The sequence below is a fragment of the Dendrobates tinctorius genome, unplaced genomic scaffold (genome assembly GCF_039654945.1).
Source record: "Dendrobates tinctorius isolate UK_male_01 unplaced genomic scaffold, ASM3965494v1 ptg000246l, whole genome shotgun sequence".
NCBI lineage: Eukaryota > Metazoa > Chordata > Amphibia > Anura > Dendrobatidae > Dendrobates > Dendrobates tinctorius.
Window position 1 is genome coordinate 4,993,746 of NW_027361913.1, and position 13,908 is coordinate 5,007,653.

At 46.3% G+C, this 13,908-nt stretch overlaps 1 protein-coding gene across 3 annotated transcripts in view; it reads left to right on the forward strand.

Moving 5' to 3' along the window:
• RAP1A (RAP1A, member of RAS oncogene family) overlaps nt 1-13,908 on the forward strand; it is a 94,467-nt gene that overhangs the window by 54,710 nt on the left and 25,849 nt on the right. For all 3 annotated transcript variants that reach the window (XM_073557280.1, XM_073557279.1, XM_073557278.1), the window contains one exon: nt 9,915-10,004. In XM_073557280.1, coding sequence (XP_073413381.1) covers nt 9,948-10,004 — 57 coding nt within the window. In that variant the 5' untranslated portion in view covers nt 9,915-9,947. The remainder of the gene's footprint in view (nt 1-9,914; nt 10,005-13,908) is intronic.

Genomic DNA, 13,908 nt, shown 5'->3' on the forward strand with positions numbered 1-13,908 from the left:
CGAGGCGTCTAGGATCATCATAGGTACGCTCCACGACTGCTGCTAGTTGTGTGGTAAGATCAGGGATCTGCATAGTTACCAACCTCTCTGGTTTTCTGAGACTTGGCTTGTGGTGTTTTTTCCTCCTCGGTGACCCATTCATAACAGTACCCCTCATCCCCCCCAATCCTGGAATGCATGGTAGCCCTCATCCCCCCCCAATCCTGGAATGCATGGTAGCCCTCATACTCCCAATCCTGGTATGCATGGTAGCCCTCATCCCCACAATCCTGGAATGCATGGTAGCCCTCATCCCCCCCCAATCCTGGAATGCATGGTAGCCCTCATCCCCCCCCAATCCTGGAATGCATGGTAGCCCTCATCCCCCCCCAATCCTGGAATGCATGGTAGCCCTCATCCCCCCCCAATCCTGGAATGCATGGTAGCCCTCATCCCCCCCCCTATCCTGGTATGCATGGTAGCCCTCACCCCCCCTATCCTGGTATGCATGGTAGCCCTCACTCCTATTAATACTACACACATACAAAAAAAAAATTATATTCACCCTTCTTTCCTGTGCTCCAGCGCTGTCACGTTCTGCTGGAGGCCGGGGCAGGAGTGCGGCCGGAATCGCGCATGCCCATAGCGCTGTCCGGCGCCATATTGCGGAAGACACTGCAAGTGTGTCATCATTAAAATGGCGCTATGCGCATGCGTGATTCCTGCCACACTCCTGCCCTGGTCTTCGGCCGAAGAGAAGCGCCGTGGCAATGCTCCTCCCGGTACCACCATCTCCGGCGCCATACACGCTGCTCACCGCTGGCTGCCTCATTCTGTCTGGAGCCAGACTGCGCAGGCGCGTCACGCTTGCGCAGTCTTTAAAGGGTTCGGAAAGAGTGACCCTTACAGCGTGTGTATGTGTATGTATATGTGTGTGTATATATATATATATATATATATATATATATTTATATTATATTATATTATATTATATTATATTATATTATATTATATTATATTATTTTATTACGTGAACCATATACGCCAGGGGGTCGGAGGGGGAGCGGGCGTGTCGGGTCACACTTAACCCCTGCTGTCGGCGCATCTCTGCAGCTCCTCCCCCCCCGCTTCTCCCGGTCTCCGGCTCCTTCCTTCAGCGGTCACGTGGTACCGCTCATTAGTCATGAATATGTGCATATTCATGACTTTAATGAGCGGTACCATGTGACCGCTGAAGGGAGAAGCGGGGCTGCAGAGACCGCGCCAGGAGGGGGTAAGTATATGCAATATTCACCTATCCCTGTTCCATTGCTGCGCACTACTCTGTCCCTCTGGCTGTGATGTTCAGGTTAGAGGGCGCAGTGACTTAGTGCGCACCGCCCCCTCTGCTGCCTGAACGTCACTGACAGAGGACCCGGAAAACAGCGGCAGCGGTGGACCAGGGACAGGTGAATATCTGAGGTGCCGGGGCCCTGAGCCAGCGGTGACACCAGCACCTGTCCCCCATAGCGCGCCGGTGTCCCTGCCTGCTTGGGGCCCCGGCACTTGGCCCCCAGCGATGAGAGGTGAGTATGTCTTTTTTTTTTTTTTTTTTTTGCAGCATATGGGACCATAATCTATGGAGCAGCATATGGGGCCATAATCTATGGAGCGGCATATGGGGCCATAATCTATGGAGCGGCATATGGGGCCATAATCTATGGAGCGGCATATGGGGCCATAATCTATGGAGCGGCATATGGGGCCATAATCTATGGAGCGGCATATGGGGCCATAATCTATGGAGCGGCATATGGGGCCATAATCTATGGAGCGGCATATGGGGCCATAATCTATGGAGCGGCATATGGGGCCATAATCTATGGAGCGGCATATGGGGCCATAATCTATGGAGCGGCATATGGGGCCATAATCTATGGAGCGGCATATGGGGCCATAATCTATGGAGCGGCATATGGGGCCATAATCTATGGAGCGGCATATGGGGCCATAATCTATGGAGCGGCATATGGGGCCATAATCTATGGAGCGGCATATGGGGCCATAATCTATGGAGCGGCATATGGGGCCATAATCTATGGAGCGGCATATGGGGCCATAATCTATGGAGCGGCATATGGGGCCATAATCTATGGAGCGGCATATGGGGCCATAATCTATGGAGCGGCATATGGGGCCATAATCTATGGAGCGGCATATGGGGCCATAGCGCACTGTATTGAGCGGCATATGGGGCCATAGCGCACTGTATTGAGCGGCATATGGGGCCATAGCGCACTGTATTGAGCGGCATATGGGGCCATAGCGCACTGTATTGAGCGGCATATGGGGCCATAGCGCACTGTATGGAGCGGCATATGGGGCCCTAGCGCACTGTATGGAGCGGCATATGGGGCCCTAGCGCACTGTATGGAGCGGCATATGGGGCCCTAGCGCACTGTATGGAGCGGCATATGGGGCCCTAGCGCACTGTATTGAGCGGCATATGGGGCCCTAGCGCACTGTATTGAGCGGCATATGGGGCCATAGCGCACTGTATTGAGCGGCATATGGGGCCATAGCGCACTGTATGGAGCGGCATATGGGGCCATAGCGCACTGTATTGAGCGGCATATGGGGCCATAGCGCACTGTATTGAGCGGCATATGGGGCCATAGCGCACTGTATTGAGCGGCATATGGGGCCATAGCGCACTGTATTGAGCGGCATATGGGGCCATAGCGCACTGTATGGAGCGGCATATGGGGCCATAGCGCACTGTATGGAGCGGCATATGGGGCCATAGCGCACTGTATGGAGCGGCATATGGGGCCATAGCGCACTGTATGGGGCCATAGCGCGCTGTATGGAGCGGCATATGGGGGCCCCAGCGCGCTGTATGGAGCGGCATATGGGGCCATAGCGCGCTGTATGGAGCGGCATATGGGGGCCCCAGCGCGCTGTATGGAGCGGCATATGGGGGCCCCAGCGCGCTGTATGGAGCGGCATATGGGGGCCCCAGCGCGCTGTATGGAGCGGCATATGGGGGCCCCAGCGCGCTGTATGGAGCGGCATATGGGGGCCCCAGCGCGCTGTATGGAGCGGCATATGGGGGCCCCAGCGCGCTGTATGGAGCGGCATATGGGGGCCCCAGCGCGCTGTATGGAGCGGCATATGGGGGCCCCAGCGCGCTGTATGGAGCGGCATATGGGGGCCCCAGCGCGCTGTATGGAGCGGCATATGGGGGCCCCAGCGCGCTGTATGGAGCGGCATATGGGGGCCCCAGCGCGCTGTATGGAGCGGCATATGGGGGCCCCAGCGCGCTGTATGGAGCGGCATATGGGGGCCCCAGCGCGCTGTATGGAGCGGCATATGGGGGCCCCAGCGCGCTGTATGGAGCGGCATATGGGGGCCCCAGCGCGCTGTATGGAGCGGCATATGGGGGCCCCAGCGCGCTGTATGGAGCGGCATATGGGGGCCCCAGCGCGCTGTATGGAGCGGCATATGGGGGCCCCAGCGCGCTGTATGGAGCGGCATATGGGGGCCCCAGCGCGCTGTATGGAGCGGCATATGGGGGCCCCAGCGCGCTGTATGGAGCGGCATATGGGGGCCCCAGCGCGCTGTATGGAGCGGCATATGGGGGCCCCAGCGCGCTGTATGGAGCGGCATATGGGGGCCCCGATTCAATATGGATATTCAAAAACATTTAACCTACTGATATCTCAATTAATTTTACTTTGGTATCTATTTTTATTTTCGAAATTTGCCAGTAGTTGCCGTGTTTTCCACCCTAGGCTTATACATGAGTCAATAAGTTTTCCCAGTTTTTGTGGCAAAATTAGGGGGGTCGGCTTATACACGTGTGTGTGTGTGTGTGTGTGTGTGTGTGTATATATTAGTCTCAGTATGAGCCGAAACGTCGTCCAGACATGTGGCTCTGAATAAATTCACTACCTTTTTTAGCAGTATGGATTGCTACCTTCATTTTTGATAAAATCAGCTTCTTTACATGTCTGACAGCCATTCCATTCCAGCGTCAGTTAAATTCCTACCACAGTACACCTCAGGGTGTGTGCACACTAGGGTGACCGGATCTCATATGGGGGGGGGGAAAATGTCAGAATCTTGTTCATCTGGACCCCACAAAACGATTCCCCTTTCCAGATATTGAGAGAGCCAAAATTTGAGCTCGATCAAACGACGTTAACCCGTGCCGCTCGTCGCTCAAAGTTTGAAAAAATCCAAATTGCGGTATTTTAAGATTTAGGTATTTTGCATAGTCTGTTAGACTATAAAGAATGTGACAACAACATTTCAGAAATAGCCCTGACCAAATTTTCGAACCATTTGTGGTATTTGAATGCAGAGTTGGTGGGATTATCGTTTTTTGATCCCACCATTACAGACAATGAAAAGTTGTTAATGGCTAATAAATTGCTCAGTAGCACAGATGAACCATCAGAGCACGCTAACCTACATGAGTTGATAATTTTACATAGTAATCTAATCTATTCTAGAGCTTTTGTTAAAGTAGTTTTTGAAACGTCAGAATATAATGCTCGGCATTTGCTTACAACTTGCAGGACATATTGCTTTTGTTCTTCATCTTTTGTCAGAAGGTCGTTAAAGTCGGTTACTTCCTACCTCTTTTAATTTTTCTTTCCTAACTTTTGGATTTACAACCCTAGTGTGCTCTGATGGTTCATCTGTGCTACTGAGCAATTTATTAGCCATTAACAACTTTTCATTGTCTGTAATGGTGGGATCAAAAAACGATAATCCCACCAACTCTGCATTCAAATACCACAAATGGGTCGAAAATTTGGTCAGGGCTATTTCTGTAATGTTGTCACATTCTTTATAGTCTAACAGACTATGCAAAATACCTAAATCTTAAAATACCTCAATTTGGATTTTTTCAAACTTTGAGCGACGAGCGGCACGGGTTAACGTTTGATCGAGCTCAAATTTTGGCTATCTCAATATCTGGAAAGGGGAATCGTTTTGTGGGGTCCAGACGGACAAAATTCCGACATCCGATTTTTTTTTTTTTTTTTTTTTTTTTTTTTTTTTTTTTTTTTTGCGGTCACCCTAGTGCACACGCTGCAAAATTTTCCTCGCAGATTTGTCTAAATCTGCAGGTAAAACAGCAGGTCAAAAGACCTGCGGTTTATCTGCAGATTTTCTGCAGGTTTCCCCTGAGGTTTGACACCTGCCGTGGAGCAGGTGCCAAACCGCAGCGGAATCCGCACAAAGAATTGACATGCTGCGGATTTGAAACCACAGCAAATCCGTGCGGAAAATTCCGCACCGTGTTGACTGCGGATTTCATTTTCCACTGATGATAATGGTACTGTACACCACAGCAGAAACTGTTGCGGATTCGTAGCAGAATCCGCAGCGTGTGCACACACCCTGAGGTGTACTCTGGTAGGAATTCAACTGACACTGGAATGGAATGACTTTCAGACATGTAGAGAAGCCAGCGGATTTGGTCCTGTGGATCCGCAGCAGTTTCTGCTGGATTTACCTGTGGATTTAGAGAAATCTGCGCAGAAAATTCTGATCATGTGTATAGTACCTGTATAAGTAGGTTTTGGGCAGGTAACGTCTGATGTGGACACGCTATGGAAGACTGCTTTTGTGTGCATGGCCCATAGGGAAGAGGTGGAAACCTCGCCATCTTACATGAACAAGAAACCAATTAGGCACAAACACATGGGCCATGCACACAGCGAACAAGTCTGTATGACAGTGTTCATACCACCAAGAGACTGAAAACACAGTAAAACAAACATAAAAAATTTACTGTTGTAAAAAAGTAACTGTAAACAGCAAGTGCTAGTAAAAAGATAACAAAACAGGGTATTTAGTTGATACGTATTTTGCAAAAAATGTATACTAAGCTGCTCTTCTACTGTTACTTTTTTAAAGCAGAGTATTTTTATACATTTTACTGTGTTTTTCTGTGTTTGTCTTTTGCTGGTGTGAACACTGTCATACAGACTTGCGTCCAGCAGCGACTGGGCCATCATGGGTTCCCTCTCATTAAGGTAATGAATATTTACCTCTCTCCACTCCCATAGACATGGAGTAAGGTTAATCATTCCCTTAATGAGTGAGGTCAATATTCTTTCCCTTAATGAGTGGAGACACGTGATCGCCTGTCCGCAGGAGCTACTGGCATCGGAACAAGATGCTGCGAGGGCGCGCAGGGAAGGAAAGTAGGGTGTTTTTTTTTTTTTTTTTTTTTTTTTTTTTATATGCTTTTCTCATGGAACCATGCATACCAGGACAAGGGATGGAGACTCAGGCAAGGATAGGGATGGGAATGAGGAGTCATGCGGACAAGGATGGGAATGAGGGGACAATGTATACCTGGCTTATTTTTGAGTCACCAAGTTTGCCCAGTTTTTCGTGGCAAAATTACGTTTCCCGGCTTATATTCGGGTCGACTTGGACACAAGTATATACGGCAGATAAAAGTGTGTATGTATGTGTGTGTGTGTGTGTGTGTGTGTGTGTGTGTATATATATATTTTCAAAAAAATAAAGGGAATACTCAAATAACACATCCTAGATCTGAATGAAATATTCTCATTGAATACTTTGTTCTGTACAAAGTTGAATGTGCTGACAACAAAATCACACAAAAATCATCAATGGAAATCAAATTTATTAACCAATGGAGGCCTGGATTTGGAGTCACACACAAAATTAAAGTGGAATGTAATGTCCTTAAAACAAGTCAAAATGATGCTCAGTAGTGTGGCCTCTATGACCTCCCTACAACGCCTGGGCATGCTCCTGATGAGGCAGCGGATGGTCTCCTGAGGGATCTCCTCCCAGACTTGGACTAAAGCAGGGGTCTCAAACTGCATTCCTCGAGGGCTGCAAACCATGCGTGTTTTTGAGATTCTCTTAGCATTGCACAAAGTGCTGGAATCATTATCTGTGCAGGTGATTAAATTATCACCTGTGCAATATAAGGAAATCCTGAAAACGTGACCTGTTTGCGGCTCTTGAGCAATGCAGTTTGAGACCTCAGGACTAAATCATCCGCTAACTCCTGGACAGTCTGTGGTGCAATGTGACGTTAGTGGATGGAGCGAGACATGATGTCCCAGATATGCTCATTCGGTTTCTGGTCTGGGAAAAGGGTGGGCCAGCCCATAGCTTACACACTCCAGCCACATGAGGTCTGGCACTGTCCTGCATTAGGCGGAACCCAGGGAAAACCAGATCAGCATATGGTCTCACAAGGAATCTGAGGATCTCATCTCGGTACCTAATGGCAGTCAGGCTACCTCTGGTGAGCACATGGAGGGCTGTGCGGCCCTCCAAAGAAATGCCACGCCACACCTTTACTTACCCACTGACAAACTGGTCATGCTGAAGGCTTTTGTAGGCAGCAGATCGCTCTCCACAGCGTCTCCATACTCGGTCACATCTGTCACATGTGCTCAGTGTGAACTTTCTTTCATCTGTGAAGCGCACAGGGCACCAGTGGCGAATTTGCCAATGCCAAGCGTCCTGCACGGTGTTGGGCTGTGAGCACAATCCCCATCTTTGGACGTCGGGCCCTCAGACCATCCTCATGGATTCGGTTTCTAACCGTTTGTGAAGACACATGCACATTTGTGGCCTGCTGGGTCATTTTACAGGGCTCTGGCAGTGCTCCTCCTGTTCCTCCTTGCACAGGCAGAGGTATCGGTTCTGCTGCTGGGTTATTTCCCTCCTACGGCCCCCTCCATGTCTCCTGGTGTACTGGCCTGTCTCCTGGTAGCACCTCCAGCCTCTGGATACTACGCTGACAGGCGCAGCAAACTTTCTTGCCACAGCTCGCGTTGATGTGCCATCCTGGATGAGCTGCACTACCTGAGCCACATGTGTGGGTTTTGGAATCCGTCTCATGCTACCACGAGTGTGAAAGCATAACATTCAAAAGTGACCAAAACATCAGCCAGAAAGCATTGGTACTGAGTTGTGGTTTGTGGTCCCCACCTGCAGAACCACTCCTTTATTGAGGGTGTTTTGATAATTGCCAATATTTTCCATCTGTTGCCTATTTCATTTGCACAACAGCTTGTGAAATTGCTTGACAGTCAGTGTTGCTTCCTAAGTGGACAGTTTGATTTCACAGAAGTTTGATTTACTTGGAGTTATATTCTGTTTGTGTTCCCTTTATTTTTTTTTTTGAACAGTGTATTTTTTTCCTTTTTTTTTTCTTTGCACTTGAAACTATTTTTTTTTCTCGTTTTCCAGTACACTATGTTTAAAAACCAATGGTGTCATTCAAAAGTAAACTTCTTTCCACAAAAACCAAGTCCTCACTCGGCTATTTTGATGGAAAAAATAAAAAGTTATGGTTCTGGGAAGAAGGGGAGCAAAAATGGAAAATTGCAAGCTGGTGAAGGGGCTAATTTCTGTTTTTTGACTCTGCAGTGTTTTGAGTCGAGCATACCTGGTTTATAACATACAGCTGGTCTCTGATACATGGTACCTGTAGATTGCATGGATCAGTTATCAAGGTTCCCTTTTTAATACGCTTTTTTTTTTCTCATTATAATAATAATCTTTATTTTTATATAGCGCTAACATATTCCACAGCGCTTTACAGTTTGCACACACATGATCATCACTGTCCCCGATGGGGCTCACAATCTAAATTCCCTATCAGTATGTCTTTGGAATGTTGGAGCAAACCGGAGTACACTGGAGGAAACCCACGCAAACATGGGGGAGAACATACAAACTCCTTGCAGATGTTGTCCTTGGTGGGATTCGAACCCAGGACTCCAGTGCTGTAAAGCCCCCGTTACACACTGCGATATCGCTAGCAATATCGCTGCAAAGTCACCGATTTTGTGACGTTGCAGCGATATTACTAGCGATATCGCTGTGTCTGATACTTACCTCCGACCGGCTCCCCCGCTCGTTATCGCTGATCGCGCGAGAAGCTGCTGGACCATTTCTCGTCGTCAGCTTCCTGCTGTGAGGACGAGCGACGCGTGGAGCCGGGCGGGAGGACGCAGGATCGCCGCGTCTGACAGGTAAGTAGCGATCCTCGTCCCCAGCGATGTCGCTAGTGAGGTCTGCCTGTGTGGCAGCTCACTAGCGACCACCCAGCGATGTACCAGCGATCCTGACTGCGTCATATCGCTAGTCAGGATCGCTGGTGTGCATCGCTAGGTGTAACGGTACCCTAAGGCTGCAGCGCTAACCACTGAGCTACCATTCTGCCCCTTATGCAGAAGTCTGGAAAAAAGCCTGTAAAAACAAAACATTTATACGTGGAGTATTCAGCGTTTTCAGAAGTTTAAAAAAAAAAGCTGTAAAGTTTATTTTGTTTTTTGAAAACCCAGTTGACTTGTTGCAGCATTCTCTGTTGAAAAGTGACACAAAAGATGCTGTAACATCAGGCCTTCTGAAATCATCAACATTAAAAGGCTTAAATTCCCTTGCAGCAAGTTTCCATTTGGGAAATCACTTTGTGCTCTTGTCACTTTTTTTTTTTTTTTTTTTTTTATTTTCTGCAGACCTTTGATGTGCTTTTTTGGGCACATAAACTACACTATTGCTACACAACCTGTATTAATGGCTCAAAAAAATTGATTTAAAAAAAAAAAACTCACCGAAAACCACAGGTATTTTAGAGTTTTTTATATGGATTTTCCAGCTATGTGAAATAACTGAACAGTGTGTGAGGGCACACTACCAGCATTGGTATTGGGTTAGATTCCTTTCTGTCATGTTTATTCCTTTTCCTATTTTACAGTACGTTACACAGCTCAGCAATCATTAGCTGTACACAGGCTCTCTAGTGCTTTTCCAGAAAGTGTGCTCAGGATCTTTTTTTTATAGTTGAAAATTTGTGTGGAAAAAGAAGCTGTGTTTATGTACAAGGTTTTAGTTTTTACATATTTTGTATTTATTTTTTTGTTTCATCTCTACAGTTTTCATCAGTATTTGACAAACCAAAAACCATAATGCGCGAGTACAAGCTCGTGGTCCTTGGTTCTGGAGGGGTCGGGAAATCTGCACTGGTAAGAAGAAATCTAGATTTATAACATTCCACTTGGCTTGTTTATACCATTCGATCCACAGAGAATACTGCATGTACAATATGACATGTTCTCTTTTTAAAAAGAACCTGACTGCTGATAGATGCTGCTTGATCCACGTGCAGTATGTATCCGACACTTGCTGCATGACTTCATCTATATATGTGTAACTATGAGGCGCTGTGGCTTCTCACTGCCAGAGTTGACTCACTGCCTTTGAACGACAGGTTTCTACTTGAGTACGTGTATATCGAGAGGCCAGTCATTCCAAGTCCTTTAACGGGCGCCCTCTTCGGCTGGCGCCTACTACAGGCGACACTTGAACTGAACACAGTCAGGTATGTTTGACTCTGAAACGCTGTGGTGTATCAAGGAACAACATACTTTGATAGGCTTGGAGGCTCAAATAGCATTGTAGACTAATCCGACAAGCGGATCTCCGGTGGCTTCTCCCTGCCTGTTGCCAGTGACAGGTCTTTTATATGCATCTAGGCATAGTCCTGTCAGTCCAGAGCAGTGGTGAGAAGAAGCTGCCAGGGACCAGCCTGTCTTGACGCCACATCGTTTGTGTCCAACATACCTGGTGTGTTCAGACAGCTAGTGCTTATGTATGATGCCCACGAATAGTACATGTGACAGTAAGAAACTTTCTAATATATCTCATCAGAGAAATCTGCTTCCTTCTCCGCCAGCACTGATCCATTATTTTCAAAATTGTTAGGTAAAATCTGTAATAAGTGAAGACAGAATGTACATAACAGAGAGAATCTTATAGAAACCAACTGTCCCTCTCCTATGTAGAAGGAATTAGTCCTGCCTCCAGCTCCTCCATTCTCCTCAGATTAATAGTAGTAGCTGTTCTCGATCTCAGTAATATAATCTGTCTTAACTGAATCCAAATTTTACACTTGAATTGAGATTTTTGAATAACAATCAGTCCTGGCGAAGAGAAAAGCAGATTTCTCTAATAAGATAGTTTACAAGTATATTTTCATCTGTATTATTGACTTATAAAATAAAAATTAAACCGATGGTTACTCTTTAAGAGTATTCTACCATTTTGTGCCATGCAGAACTGTGTGTCTTTGGTAACAGACCTATAAGACTTGTGTAGTCTTATATCTCAGGCACAAACTTTCATATTTAACTAGTTTTGAAGTAAACTAAATGTGTTTAAAGGGAACCTGTCACCAAAAAAAAAAAAGCACTGTTACCCTGAGAGATGGGGTTATTCTGCAGGTTATTAATCTGCCCATGCTTAGCCGAACGCTGCAGGGAGAAAATAATTTTTATTCCCCCAGCAGCATTCCGGTTTCAGTCACGGGGCCGGCACAGGTTGAGACATACAGAGCGGCTGCCCCAGTGCAGAGCCAGTGTCAGTCAGGGCCAAAGGCCCGGTTGCAGCCAATGCTGAGTATACTCCGAATATAATTAATTTTCTCCCAGCAGCGTACGGCTAAGTGCAGATGCTATTACCCTATTAACCGCATATCTGCAGGTTAAGTGTTTTTTCAAGTGACAGGTTCCCTTTAATGGGACTATGTCGGCACAGAATGACTTTTCAAACAAAGTACTGACCATGCCGTGAAGCACCAAGCGCCTATCATTTAACTACACTTTCCCACCTGCTTGTTTTCTCTCTGACAGCTTTGGCTTCATTGTGCCAGAGAAGGCAACAATCAAATACTGAGGGAAAATAAGCAGGCGGGGAGGTGCTTTTAAATGAAGGTCCCACCATGAAGTATTGAGTGGGTTGACTAAAGGCCCCATCACACACAGCGTGATCGCTGATTTTGTGACGCCACAGAGATCTCTCCAGCGATATCGCTGTGTGTGACATGTATCAGCGACCGGCCCCCCTGCCAGGTATCGTTGATCATGCTCGAACGTCCTGGGCCATTTTTTGATCATTGGTCTCCCGCTGGCCAGCATACATCGCTGCGTGTGACAGCGAGAGACCAACGATCAGCGACGCTGGGAGCTGGTTTCCAATGTAAACAGCGGGTATCTAAGAGCCGCGCGGATCTTGGATACCTGCTGTTTACATTGGATACCAGCTTGCATGCTGGTCCTGTTCGCTGGAGGGGCTGTCTGTGACAGCTCACCAGCGATCAGCTAACTATGTCCCAGCGATCCCATCCATGTCGGATCGTTGGTGGGATCGCTGGGACATTGATGCGTGTAACGGGGCCTTTAGTTTGAACAGTCATCATGCGTTGACAGCCCTTTACAGGGAACCTATCAGCAGGATTGTTCACAGTAACCTACAGACAGTGTCAGGTCGGCGCCATTGTACTGATTACAATGATAACCTTGGTGATGAAATCCATCTTGTTGTTTAACCTTTATTTTCAATTAATGAGATTCTCATGCTTCGGGCGGCCTGTGGGGGGGCTTCATGTGGAGCTTTGACAGGTCACTGATCCCTCACTATAGAAAGAACACCGTGAGCACAACTCAAGATGGTGCTAAGGTTAGGTTCCCAAACCGTTAAAGCAACAAATATAAACCTAGCACTCAACTTAAAGGTATTTGCAAGGCGGTTTATTGTAGTACACAAAAAAGACGTTTCGGTCAATGTGACCTTCAGTTATGTGTGGTATATAGATTGTGTAGAGCTTATAGGCATCTATCAGAAAGGACGATGGTGCTTTAAGCATTGAGGAGAATCTCTCTCAGGTAATGAGCTTTTCAGAATATAGGAGAGGGGCAACCGTGCCTCCAGATGTGGTGTCCATGGCCGGTGGACACCACATCTGGAGGCACGGTTGCCCCTCTCCTATATTCTGAAAAGCTCATTACCTGAGAGAGATTCTCCTCAATGCTTAAAGCACCATCGTCCTTTCTGATAGATGCCTATAAGCTCTACACAATCTATATACCACACGTAACTGAAGAAGGTCACATTGACCGAAACGTCTTTTTCGTGTACTACAATAAACCGCCTTGCAAATACCTTTAAGTTGAGTGCTAGGTTTATATTTGTTACTGATCCCTCACTGACCTGCCCCCTAGTTTACATAATGAATATATGAATGTACATACTGCAAAAAAAAAAAACAAACCGGCAGGCGCCGGCCGTGCCACCTGTGCTTCAGCATAATCACATGCTGTGTTACTAAATGTGCTTGAGGTTATCCTAAGTATATATAAAAAATAAAATACATTCTAAAATGGCGCACCTGTGCAGTAGCAGATATCGGGGTGTGTGTGTGTATATATGTGTATGTGTGTGTGTGTATATATATATATATATATATATATATATATATATATATATATATATATATATATACACACAGTATATGTATGTGTATATATATATATATATATATATATACACACAGTATATGTATGTGTGTATATATATATATATATATATATATATATATATATATATATATATATATATATATATATATAGTGATCTGATAGCTGTGCCATCTTGCTTCAGAAGAAAAAAATTCCTCTTCCAAGATGGTGCCACCTGCACACTAGTAACTATTGGATCACGTCTATATACATCGATAGCTGCTTTTGCGCATGTGCCATTTTAAAATTGATTATTTTTTTTGTGCTCCTCAGTATAACCTCAAGCACATTTATTAACAGCACAGTACACATGCGATTATGCTGCAGCGCACCTGCCTACAGAAGGGTTTCTTTTTTTCTTCAGTATGTACTGATATTATGTTAACTGAGGGATCAGTGACCTGTCAGAAGACATACAGATGAATACCTAATCAGAGCACCTCATTTACATTGGCATGTGTAATTTCTTATTATAGGAAAATACCTCTCCTATTGATCAGTCACCTGCTCCCCATACTCGCACATATCATACTGCTCAAATTTTTTAACCAATTAATGATAGGGCGATGTTTCA